Source organism: Lissotriton vulgaris, chromosome 1_1 (genome assembly GCF_964263255.1).
Source record: "Lissotriton vulgaris chromosome 1_1, aLisVul1.2, whole genome shotgun sequence".
Classification (NCBI taxonomy): Eukaryota; Metazoa; Chordata; class Amphibia; order Caudata; family Salamandridae; genus Lissotriton; species Lissotriton vulgaris.
The window spans coordinates 724368630-724381963 of NC_141685.1; the positions used below are offsets into that span (position 1 = coordinate 724368630).

At 41.2% G+C, this 13334-nt stretch overlaps 1 protein-coding gene across 1 annotated transcript in view; it reads left to right on the plus strand.

Moving 5' to 3' along the window:
* Window positions 1-235: 235 nt before the first annotated feature.
* The window catches only part of LOC147747716 (coagulation factor XIII B chain-like), a 444785-nt gene continuing 431686 nt past the window's right edge, over window positions 236-13334 (plus strand). The window contains exon 1 of the mRNA XM_086926046.1: window positions 236-332. Coding sequence (XP_086782172.1) covers window positions 275-332 — 58 coding nt within the window. The 5' untranslated portion in view covers window positions 236-274. The remainder of the gene's footprint in view (window positions 333-13334) is intronic.

Genomic DNA, 13334 nt, shown 5'->3' on the forward strand with positions numbered 1-13334 from the left:
GGTGGAGCAGGCATCTTTAATGATTGAATAATTAATTGGCCTTGAATAGACGGAGGGGCGGCACATTGCGGGTATGCGAGGTCCAACTGCTCTGGCCGCCGACTAAGTAAAGTTTGCATGACCTCTGCCTGCGAATGTTGCAACTGAGTTCCCCTGAACTGCAGCACCTTGGCATGCATTGCGGATTAAAACCAATGCCAGGCGGTATTTAAAACCACTTTCGACAAAGCGCCGAGGAAGCAGGAAGGACTGGGCGAGTCTGATCGGCTGCAGCATGAAGGCGCTGGGGTTCTCCGTCCTGCTGATACTGTGGGCCTGCTGCAGTGCTCAAGGTAAGATGCTGCCGTACTGAGCAGACTCAGATTATGGAAGGGAGTGCTGCACACAAGGCCTGGCATCTTCGAACAAAAGCCGAGGCACATCTGTGTAAGACACTTTGTGAAGACAGAGCTGGGGATTGGGCAGAGTCTACTGTAGAAGGCAGGGAGATGGGAGAAGATGAAACTGCGGTTCTCGTTTCTCGTGGTCATTGTTCTTTAGCTACAAAAAAGCTGATTTCACCCTGTCTAAACAGAGAGGCGCCCTCTGATCCTCGCCAGCGCTGTCAGAATGTAGTCTAAAGATCCAGGGTCTAAAGTATGAAGCAGATTTTTAATCGGTGAACACAGATAATTATGTACAAGAAACGTCGGCTGAGATTTAATCTTCAAATAAAAGAAGTTATTTTGCTATGGGTGCTGATAGAGCGCGGACTCACCTGCTCAACATACTCACCTGGGCATGTATATCTATATATACATTAAACAGGTAAACCTACACACAATCAATTGGGATTTTTACCATTTGGATTTTATAACATTTATTTTACCAATCCAAGTCACTGATACCTATAGTCCTAAAGGATCAAGGGAGTTAAAGAGAAAATAGGTAGCAATAATAACATTTAGTATTTCATAAATAACCATAAACTCGGGAAAAGTTTAAAATCTTTATCTAAGTAAAATTTTTATAAAAGGTATAAACATGAACTCAAATTAACTTCTTATTCTATTTCAGAATAATGCAGATTTAAAAAAAAAACATTGCAAAATGAACTGGAGAGAAAATGTCATTAAGCTTTTAAAGCAGAGGGTGGGTAAGAAAAGGGAAAACAGTACAATGACAAACCCACACTTATAGCTACCTAGAACGGTATGATGACCAACCATGGCCACGAGCTGAGTTAAGAAAAGAATCCCAAAGTACAGGTGCCAGCAGGAAAGAACAGGTGCAAGCCAGAATCAGGACAGGTTACGGACTAAATTGGATCAGGAAAGGACCATCACAGGCTAAGACTTGCACCACAGTTAAAGTTCAAAACTTCATCGTTGTAAACCCTCTCTGCAGCTAACAGTCAAACCCGGATTGGGTCATTGATCTCCTTCCCAAAACCCGGATTGGGTTATCGAATCTCCTTCCCAAAACCCTGATTGGGTTATCGAATCTTCTGACAGAGTGCTTCACCAGCAACTCTGCTCCCGATCACCTATTGAGTTTGTTGGGTCAGTGACAGGTCAGCTATTTGGATAAGTCGGACAATCTAACTAGCTAAGCCTACCCTAGTTATACTTTTTTTCAGGTCAGTGTACCACCCCCAAATGTTGCAAATGTGTGAATCCCACTATTCTTTTGGACAAGAACGAGGAGTAGCCATCACACCATATTTTTCTTGAAGCAACTTGTCAATCATGTATTCAAGTTGCTCCCTCCCATAACTTTATCTACCCATGTACTTTTATTCCACCCGGTAGTGAAATGTAACAATAAACATAATTAACACTTTGTTCAATATAGCTTCCTCTAGCAAGGCGAGGAGTTCAGTCTTCTCCGCCATCCATGTCTGATTTCGCTTGAGTTCAAGGCTACATCTTCAGTGGCTTCAGGACTTTTGTCGCACAGGTGCCGTTTCTCCAAAGATGGAGTGCAGCAAAGCATTTAGGCCCATTATTTCGTTACATGTAAAATTGAAAAGAAACAGCTTTAGAGTCACAGAATAAATGAATGCACGGTATACCACTTCTTTCTAATCTATTCCTATTATTTTATTTAAACTATTGAGTTAAATGTTAGGCAAAAACAAACAGCTTAGCAAAGCAGCGATGCAAGCTTCTTGCACGTTAGGACACATAACAGCCATCTTAGTTCTATTGTGCAGAAGCAAAAGTTTTCCCACCAAGCATGTCACGTGAGCATGACAGAAGCATGCTCTGTAGAAAATCCTGCGTAGCAGCAGCCATTTAATGCAAGCGGACTATAGTTAGTAAAAACTCATTGGCAAGCTTCCCCTAGATGCCTAATATGTTGTGTAATGCAATATTAATAGGACAAAACATGTTAGTTAGTACATTAATATTATTTTCGAGAGGGTTGAGTACAAGCAAGTCACTTTACGTGTGAAACCTTGCTCCATCAATCCCCTATTTTATATCATCACTAATTATTGAAACAAATGCCAACTTTTACACTTCACCCAACGCGATTTCCTCAAACTTTCTGCTACTATTCTTCTGATTTTTCATGTGAAGATCTTTCACTTTCTTGTACAAATGTCTCCTCTGCTGTTTTCTTTATATGTAGCGGATTTACCCCAGGCTCTTTCTGCGAGTAGCGGTATTGCTCCGAATCTGGGGGGTTCGCCAATTATATGTCTTATGTATGCAGACGACATTTTAATTCTTGATTTAACGCCTAAAGGTTTGAACAATCGACTGCATGCATTACATAAATATGCAGGAAACCATCACTTGACAATAAACATCGCAAAAAGTAAAGTGATGTGTCTATCGGGCAGGAAAAATCCCAAATATGTGAACTTTCTTTGGACTGTGGGGGGCCAAAAATTGGAAACAGTAAAATGTTATACTTTCCTTGGCAAAATTGTTATGAGCAATTTAAGTGAAAAAGCTCATATAGCTGACAACATCCGGAAAACTGTTGTCCAAGGAAAGAGCTTGGGGTCCTTATATAAGGCCACAGGCAGTAGACATCTTTCGATATTGTTGGAGGTATTTAGAGCAAAAATACCCGCCTCCCTATTATATGGAATGGAATTAATTGATATTAAATGTTGGAGTTTTTTAAACTCCACTGAAGGTAAAATTCTATGTAGCCTTCTTTCTGTCAATACAGCTAGTTCTACAGCTGCTCTTAGACAGGAACTTGGTTTACATAGCAGCTGGGTGCAAGGTTTAGCTGGGTGAACCAGGCTCGTTACGATATCTTATAAAATCTGAGCTACTGGGGAATCTTAATGAATATTCCTTGATCCTACAAAATTTTAGATATGCTGTGAATAATTTACAATTAGATGAAGAAGTCTTATTTTCTTTATCGTCATATCAATTGAAATCCCTTCTAAGGTCTGCATCCTGGGAATTAGCTAGAGAGTTTTGCATTCATAACAAGGGTACCACTCCAACTATTGATTCCTGTATGATTAGGAAAGCGCAACCATATGTTCACTGGAATATTCCTCACGGAGTTAGGCATTTTGTGCTTCTATTGAGGCAGGACTTACTCCCCTTGAAATCACTCTTATCAAAATGGCATGGTTTATCAGCCATATGTGATTTTTGCAATATGAATAATCAGGATTTGATGCACGTTATGTTTGTCTGCCCTGCTCTAATGTCGCACAGGCGCAAGTGGTTAAGACCGATTTGTCTCCAATTGAATATTTTATCTGCTGCTACCTTTATTGAGGCCTTGAACAATCCTCCAAATTAAATGTTTTGTTTTAAATTGTTTAACTTTTTTAAATGTTTCTTGAATCTGTATTAGGCGAAAGTTTTGATGTCCAGTTTTATCATGTATATTTGGTATGTAATAGTTTGTCTTTTATGTGGATCTCATATGAGTTCCGTAATCATAAAATAAATAAACTTGAACTTGAAACTTGAACTTGTACAAATGTCCATTATACTCTTCTAATTCAATTTTGTTAATATTTCTTTTCTTTCCTCTCTTATTCACTGTATATGTCTTTTTATGCTTACGACATTTGCAACAAGTTAATATCCCTAAAATCGTTAGGGCTATTCTCACCATTGGATCCAGTATTTTACCTACAAAACTTTTCCCTATGCTAGAAAACCAACTACCTATAGAGAAGAGACCATCCGTTAGTCTCTTCCATGCACTATCAACCTCCAGTGATTTGAGTTCCTTTTCTAAATATGTAATATTCCTTATATACCCTTTAAGTTCTACACTTTTGTCAGGTCTGTAAGTACAACAATGTTGCGCCCTTAACATTCTGCAGACTCCGCCCTCTTTTGGCAAAAATGTATCAAGAGCAAGTCGATTTTGTAAAACCATTGATCTTACCGCAACTAATTCAGTATTGATCATTAAAAATCCACCAGTAGTGTCAGTCGATAAGCGATCCACCACTGTTGACAATTTGCAAATTCTTTGAGTATTTAAAACCACTCCCACTGAAGGTATCAATGCACTAAATATATAATCTACAATTTCTGCTAAACTAGCTCTTTTACTACGTATTAGTCAATTAGTGTCTTCATTGCTTCCAATAATTCTATTTACATGATGTACCTTTGGGAATACTATTCCAAAATAGCAACTCCCATACCAACGATCAGGTAATTTGTAATATGCTTTGTTCCCACAGATATAATAAATTCCAGGAAACACCGGTTCAGTTCCATCTTTGAAACCCCAACCCCCAATTACTTTATAATTGTGTTCGCATTCACTAGAACCAATGAATATATTGTTATAATAACTTGTTCTCTCCCTGTGGAGACAGAGTTTCCCTTTCTTTTCAAAGTCCAGCAACAAAGCAGCATGAGTTTTGCCATTCAAGGTGTATTCTTCATTTTCTGCCCATTTAGGTATCTTTCGTTTCTGTTCTGTAGCTTTTCTTATGAAATCCTCTCTCCTTTTCTCAACTAAATTAAAATATGTCTTCTCTTCTTCATGTAAAATGCATGTTAAGTTATTCTTGTGTGCTTCAGCTATATCTATTGTACCTATTGTTTGAAAATATTCTCCCCTATTACAAGCTATGTTACCTTTACTATGTACAGGATTTAGGTTACTATGAATAGGAAGTTCAGAAAAAATCACATTTAAATTAGAATAATAATATTGTAAAGGTCCTTTTTTGTAAAATAAACTAGCTAAAATACTGCATGGCATACCATAAGTCAGGGGCAAATGATGATAAGTGATGCCTTCCGCTACAGACAATGGTAGCTTCATACATACATAGCAACCGCTTATTTCCATTGCCTCTACATAATGTACTAACAAAGTTGCGAATACATTCAAATGTGTTCTATTTCTAATTTTATCATAATGTAATCCTTCCTCATCTAATGCTTCTAATTCTACTCTTTGCTGCCTAAAATGATCTATTCTTCCATGTATATCTAACTTTTTTTTTTAGGTACATATACTTTCTCATGAATGTTAGTTGCATTCTTCTCACCTTTACTCATTAGATAAGGAATAGCTACTGTCAGTCCTAACCATACTATGTGTACTATTACTACACTACATGTGCATATTCTACAGCATGTTTTTAAGCAATTTCTTTTCGGTTTATCATTAACAGTATGATCAGCCATTTTTTGATTAAGGAGACTTAGCCCTCTTTGAGACTATTTCACAGAATTTCAACCTGTGAAAATGTTCAAGTTGGTCTTACTTCTTCGTCTGTTGGTTCATCAATTAATTACATCAATTAATTCGTCATCATCTTTATCACTCAGTTCTAATTTTTCAAGATCTTTAAGAATGACATAAGTCCATTCAGGGCCTCTGAACTTATTATTCAGTCTTTTCAAACACAGAAGATAGGAGAAGGAGCACTGACAGTATCTGGAAGTCCAGGCACAAGGTTGAATCAAGAATGATTTGCTGCTAGAGCTTAAAGTTCTTTTAGGGGCATACCAGTTGAGTTTTCTTTTAAGGTATTTAGGCCCATTATTGTGCAGAGTATTGTGTGTTATGCTCAAGATCTTGAAATGGCTTCTCTGGCGAATGGGGAGCCAATGGAGCTTTTTCAAACAGGGCGCAGAGGATGTTCTAGGAGGCAGATCGAGGACTAATCTGGCCGCTGCATTCTGGAGGGTCTGCAGTTTTGCCAGCAGATCCTCATTGAGTGCAGCGTACAGGGCATTGCCATAATCAAGATGGCTAACGATCAAACCCTGTACCAGAGGTTTCCTAGTTTCTATAGGGAGCCACCTGAAGATCCTCCTGAGGCTGCGCATGATTCCATTGCAGGTACTTGTCACTTTGGTAATGTGATTCTTTATGGACAAGGCACAGTCGATTATGATGCCCAAATTCCGTACTGCAGACTTAGGGGAGGGACATACTCCCAATTCCGATGGCCACCACTCTTGTGTCCAGAATTTCTCTGCTTTGCCGAACAAGATGATTTCGGTTTTGCTTACGTTCAATTGGAGTTTGTTTTCACACATCCAGCTGCTTATCTCAATCATGCATTTCTTAAAACGGGAACGGATGTCAGCGTGATCTGTACCGCATGTAATAAGCAGCTGGGTGTCGTCGGCGTACGACACGGTTTCAAAGCCGTATGAGTTAATGATTTTCGCCAGTGGTGTTAAATACAAGTTAAACAGCAGGGGGCTAAGAATAGACCCCTGGGGTACCCCCCACTGTTACAGGACGGCTACTAAAGACCAAAGTGTCGACTCGGACTGTGGTGTCGCGGTCTGTCAGATAATTTTCAATCCAACCGAGGGCTCTTCCTCTGATACCTATCTCCCACAAACGATGTTTCAAAATGTTGTGGGAGATGGTATCAAATGCCGCGGATAGATCCAAGAGGATAAGGATGGCTGATTCGCCTTTATCCACTGCTAGCCTGATGTTATCCACAATTTCAATGACCGCAGTCTCCATGCTGTGTCCAGCACGGAAACCGGATTGAGAGGGATCCAAGACCCCATGCAACTGTGCAAAGGCAGCGAGCCGTTTATTGACTAGATGCTCCAACACTTTCCCAAAAAAGGGCAGTAAGGATATAGACCAGTAATGGGCTTGCAGCATAGGATCATTAGAGATTTTCTTTAAGATCAGCTTTACTTGTGCATGTTTCCACTTGGATGGCACAATGGCCTGCTCAAGTGAAGTGTTAAAGATAACAGTCAGGAAACTGGCCAGAAGTGGCGTGATTTTAGTGCAGCGGCGTGGAGGGAAAGGGTCCATAGGGGAGCCGGATTTTATTTTGCTTAAACCCTCCAAGGTTTCAGTGACTGTTATCGGATCAAATTCCGTCAGACAGGTAATGTCGTTTGATTCGGCCAAGGGGGGAGGTAATGTCAAACTATTATTTTGCTGAGGATGGTCTAGGTCAGTGTTAGAAAAGGAGGAGTAGATTACTTTGATTTTATTATCAAAGAACTCAGACATAGACTCGACCCAGTCTTGAGTGGGGCTAAAAGAGGAATGTTCGGCCCGAAGAGAAGTAAATTCTTTTACTATTTTATATAGTTCTTTGCTGGAATTGGCCGAATTGTTTATACGCGAGATTGAATACACTTTCTTAGCCATTTTGATGTGTTTTATATAGCATGAATACAGTAATTTATATTTTACTCTGTCCTCTTCCGTTTTTGTTCTACGCTAATTACGTTCAGCTACTCGGCTTGCTGGCTTATCTGTTTTTAGTGCGATTGTAAACCACGGGTATATATGTATGTATAAACGAATATTAAAGTTAAACAAGAAAGGCACAGGATTTTTGACTGTACACAAATTTGTGTTGAAATACTATTTCAAAGGCCATTCATGATTTCAGAACTCAACAAATATCTGGCATTTTTTTGTGAAAAAAGTGGTAATCCTAACTTCACCTGTCACCTCACTTCCATACATTCATCCCTCCACCTTCCTTCTATGTTCATCTTAACTTACCCTCAACCAAATCCATTTGCCAGTTGTCATGGAGCTCATTCCTGGACTGGACAGCTGCAGCGCTCCCTGCTGTACAATTCTCTATGGGAAGGGCCAGTACTAAGTGGCAGATTAGGATTGCGGATTTCCCGCATCCTCTGGGCCGGAGGAATCCACCGCCGGCCCAGAGGATGTGGGAAACCTGCAGCGGACTGAAAAAGACCCCCCGCCAGATTAGGATGGCTGGGGGATCGTTTTTCAGTCCGCAGCTTTTCTGCCGCGGTCGTCTCCCGTCCGCGGTGGAGAAGCACTAACATGGCTGGCGGTGTCTATCAGACACCGCCAGCCATATTAGGATGTCTGGAGGAACATGCCTTTACACAGCGGCATTTCTGCCGTGCAAAGGCATACAGATTTTTGTTTGGGGGCCCGTTGCGGGCCCCCAGGGGTGAAGGGGGTGTGGGGGGTGCACATGGGGGGTACCTATGGTACTCCCCTGCATTTGCCTGCACAAAGCGGCAGGCACCGCGCAGTGCCTGCCTCTTTGTGCATGCAAATGCACAACTTACATTTTTATCATTGCGCCGGCTGCTGCTTCAAGCAGCACCCGCCGCAATGATAAAAATACAGGATGTGACCGCCAGGGTGGGGGTCACATCCTAATTTCCACGGATGGACCGCCGCTGCCCCTGCGGACGGTCCCTCCTACTCTATGGTGGTGGACGGATTCAGGTTCGTCCGCCATCGTAATAGGCCCCTTAATTTGTAAAAAAAAAAAAAAGACTCAAAGTTTTATCTCAGAACCTCGTTTCCGGTGCTTCCGAATGCGAGGTTCACATTTGTTTTATCTACCACCAGAAATTCTCCCTCTTTATCTCCGTTTTGCAGGTACCTTTCGCGCCTACTTTTTCCCTTTGTCTCTATTTTCCAGTTGTTACCTTCTTGCACCTTTACCCATTTTTACCTTTCTCTCTCATTCTGACCCAATCCCTCAAAATAAGTGCTACTGGGCATCAGTTTCAAACACCATCTCAAATTAATCTCAGATAATTTTTAAAAGAGGACTGCAGGTTTGCTGTATCCTCCTAAATCATCTTCCCAGCTGCTTTGACTTTACCCTTTTCGTCCAAAGGCCTGCACCCTGCCCGAGCCTCTAATTGGGGAAAGTTATTGCTAGGGGCTGGCTTGTGACTCGGCTGGGGCAAGGCAAGCTTGGAAACAGCAAGCCCAGGACGAGGAAGGAACGCCACAAACAAACGAAAATGTGTACATTATGCTAGCCTGTGTGCTTAGCGCCTAGCAATAAAATATTGCACAGAGGCCTAGGGCTGTGTCTGCCCAGCTTAGCCGGGAGTAAGGCGGGCCCACAGTTCTTCTCAACCCTCAGACACTGCCTGTCTCACGACAGAAATGTGCATAGTGGGTGAGGGTGGGTAGGCAAATAAATATCATTGTGCCTTCTTTTTTTCAATTATGAATAGTGACTTAACTTTGGACCTCTTGTTTCCTTCGCCGTCTTGTACAGTGGTGACCTGCCATTGCATATATCTAATTCCTGGGACAGCCTCGTGGGCACTTTGTTGCCGGAGCTGGGCTGGTTGGTACAGCAGGGATGCACTTCATTGTGAATCTGCCAGTGAATGCCTATTTCTGCCTCCTCCTGTACCGGGCCTTGTTGAACATGCTCGGCGACACAGAAAGAGAGAAGCCGTAACTAATTATTGTCAACTTAGCTGCGGTGACAAATACGCGTGTGTTTTTTTTTTACATTTCAAAAGCAAGACACGCCCAGAGAGACAACGTTCTAGGCCCACTACCACCACAAATCCTATCTCTTTACACCCATGGAGCCAGTACCCAGGTCAGTCATGTTGTTATGCAAAGGCAGGGAATTGTTATGGAGGGGGACACAAAGGAAAGCACCCTCTGTGCTGAACAAAATGATGAAAAAAAAAAGGCTTTGGGGAAGGTAGAGGATTGCGTGTCGCTGCAGCTCACCTTAGTACGGCCAGTGCATTTCCCAAAATGGGACAGGATTACTAACTGGCAGCCCCAGCTCATTTCACACGCTTAACGGAGGAAGGGGGTGGGGGGTCATTAACACTTTAAGCTGATAGTCTTTGCGCAACTGGTCAACAGTGCAATGTCTGTCTAGACCCTGTCCTGCAGATCAGAGCATGACGCAAGGCAAGCCCTCTCAGACCTCTGCAGTCTGGGGCCATTCAAGTGAACGACTTTGCAAAATGCCACTGTGGGGCTCAGTGTCTTGCAAGCTCCTCGGAAGAAGAGGGGCATCTGCCTTGAGCTGGAGGACGTACCTAACCTGAGCCTGCTGTGCTCTCAATGAGGGTACTCTCCCTGACCTAAGAAAAGTGCCGGTACTGAGGGCCAGAAAATTCGGAAGCGCCGGTACTCAATACCAGTGAGTACCAGCCCAATTAAAGCACTGCCTATGGCAAAGACTCTCTGCAACGTTTCTGAACTTCGCATTGAACCAAGTTTGTCTAAATAGCCTTATCATAGCGTCTCGCCCTAGATGAGAATCACCATGATACATCCTAGCCAAAGGAGCAAGCATACAGTTTGGCAGCACAGTCCTCCCATCAAGGTAAACAATGACACCATCTCCAGCCCTTCTCTGACATCCTATTTTTGCCCATTCTTCCTTTTCTACTGCTCTGCATCATTTCTTCCCACGTTTTCACTTTCCCAAGCAACATAAGTTGGCAGCTGTTTCTTTTTGGTTCAATCTTCGTGTTTATTTTTTTTTTTGTTTGGCACAATATTGAGCTAGTTGGTCAGCATATCGGTTACCTGCTGTCACTTTGTCGTTGCCAGATTGATGAGCAGCACACTTGACCACAGCTACAGTTTCTGGTAATTGAATTGCTTTTAGCAAATCTTCAACAAAAGTTCAATTTTTATTAGGAGTACCTATTGAAGTTAGAAACTCTCTCTGCATCCAGAGTTGGCCAAAATCATGCACAGTCCCATAGCAATATTGGCTATCAGTATAAATAGTCACTTTCAGATATTTCCCAAATTTACAAGGTTTTGTCAATGCAATTAATTCAGCTACTTGTGCAGATTTTATTCCAGGTAAATACGATGCTTCAATTGGACCCCATAGAGTGCAAACTGCATAAGCAGCACTCAAACCTCCTTCCTCATGTCGCACACATGAACCATCTACAAATAGCTCATGTTCTGAATTTATTAGTGGCTCTTCTCTTATGTCTGGGTGTGGTTTAGTACAGTATTCTGTAAGATCAATGCAATTATGTTCAATTTCATTTTTGACTTTTGCAAAGTGCGATTCAGGCAACAATGTTGCCCGGTTCAGAATATTACATCTAGCAATTGTCACATTCTCTGCACCTACAAGAATTCATTCATACTAAGTCAGCCGACTAGGTGTTAGGTACTGAGTTTTAGTCCTGGTCAGTAAAATCACAACTGCATGTGGGACGTACACTGTTACTTGATGTCCCATGATAATGGACTCACTTTGCTCAAGACTCGCGCAAGTTGCTGCCACTGCTTTTAGACATCCTGGCAACGCTGCTGCCACTGGATCCAGAGTAGAAGAAAAATATGCAACTGGTCGTCAAATCAGACCATGAGTCTGAGTTAGAATTGAAAGTGCACAATTGTCTTATGTATCACAAAACAATGCAAAATCTTTTGAATAGTCAGGCATCCCCAATGCTGGAGCTGAACACAGACAGTCTCGTAATTTTAGGAAAGATGACATGCTTTCATCATCCCATTCTACTGAGTCTTTTGCTCTTTCCCTTGTCATTTGTATCAATGGTTTTGCTAGGACTGCAAATCCTACAATCCATTGCCTGCAATAACCTACAACTCCAAGAAACATTCTGATTTCTTTCTGCGTTTGAGGTAGATTCATCTTTTGAATTTTCCTGATTCTTTCAGAAGTAACCCTTACGACACCTCTCTCTATCTAGTGCCCCAGATATGTCACTGATGTGGTACAATACTGCAATTTCTCAGGTGATACTTTGTGTCCTCCTTTACCTAAAAGATTCAATAGAGCAATTGTATCAGTAACACAGTCTTTTCAATTCTTAGATGCCACCAACAGGTCATCTATATATTGCACCAGGATTGATTGTCCGGGCAATATCAGAGATTCAAGAAATGTTTTCAAGATCTGATTAAATATCGATGGAATTTCTGTGTACCCCTGAGGGACACCATTCCAAATGTAGATATGGTCGTCAAATTTGAACGAAAAAAGATATTTACTATCTGGGTGTAATGGTATGGAGAAAAATGCATGGCAAAGGTCAATTACAGTGAACTAGCCTGCTGTCCATGGTATTTGATACAGAATCACCGCAGGGTTTGGCACAACTGGACAACATGGGACAAAAATGTTATTAATTTTGCGGAGGTCCTGTACGACCCTGTATTTTCCGCTTAGTTTCTTGATGCCAATTATGGTTGAATTTCATGGACTGCTCATTTTTTCCTGCAAAATTCCTGCTTCCACCAAACGTTTTATTTGTAATGCAACTCCTGCTTTTATTTCTGGGCTGATTTTGTACTGTCGAATATTTGGATAAACTACACCTTCTTTTACTGTCACTTTTACTGGGTCAACATTTGCGATTAATCCTACATCTTTTCCTGTGAAGTCCCACACTTTAGGATCTACCGTATGTTGTAATTCTTTTGGCAAGTCTTCTATGGTAAACTATTGTTTTTCAGTTTCTTGTTTTGCTAACATAATTTTATGAATTCCATCTTCATCTGGGGTTTGAATTTCAACACCATTTGGTGTACAAAAGATGTTCAGACAGTGTACCAAGCACGACTGATATCAGAGCAATAACATATTATTCTCAAATAAATCACATCTTTCGTCTAGGTTGAAAGCTACAATAACAATTATGTGTTGTGTGCAAACTGAAGCCAAAGGAAAATATGTTGTTTAAACATTTAATAAACTCATGCTAACTTAACACAGTATATAGAAAAGCAGCATCTATATGACACCCCCCCAATGATCCGAGGACGGTCAAAAAAAACATAAGCCAGTACTAAAATAAAGGCATAACATGAAAGCAGAGTTCAACAATATTGAGTCGAGCTAAAAATGTATATAAAATGTATATAAAAATATGTATGAATTCCTATAGTGGCCAAACAAAATGTAATATAAGTCTTGAACTTGAGGCCAAATATAAAATCATAGGCCTAGATCATATGAAGTTGAAAGTTCGTAAGAAAAAGGCACCATTCAGAATTACTAAAAAGTCACGTGCCATTATAATGAAAGTCTCCAAAGCAACTCATGGGAGGATAGAATATGCAAAATAGGTAGCAACAGCTTCCAACATGAAATCACTGTCATCATCCGAAAACAGTTCAGCCATCCA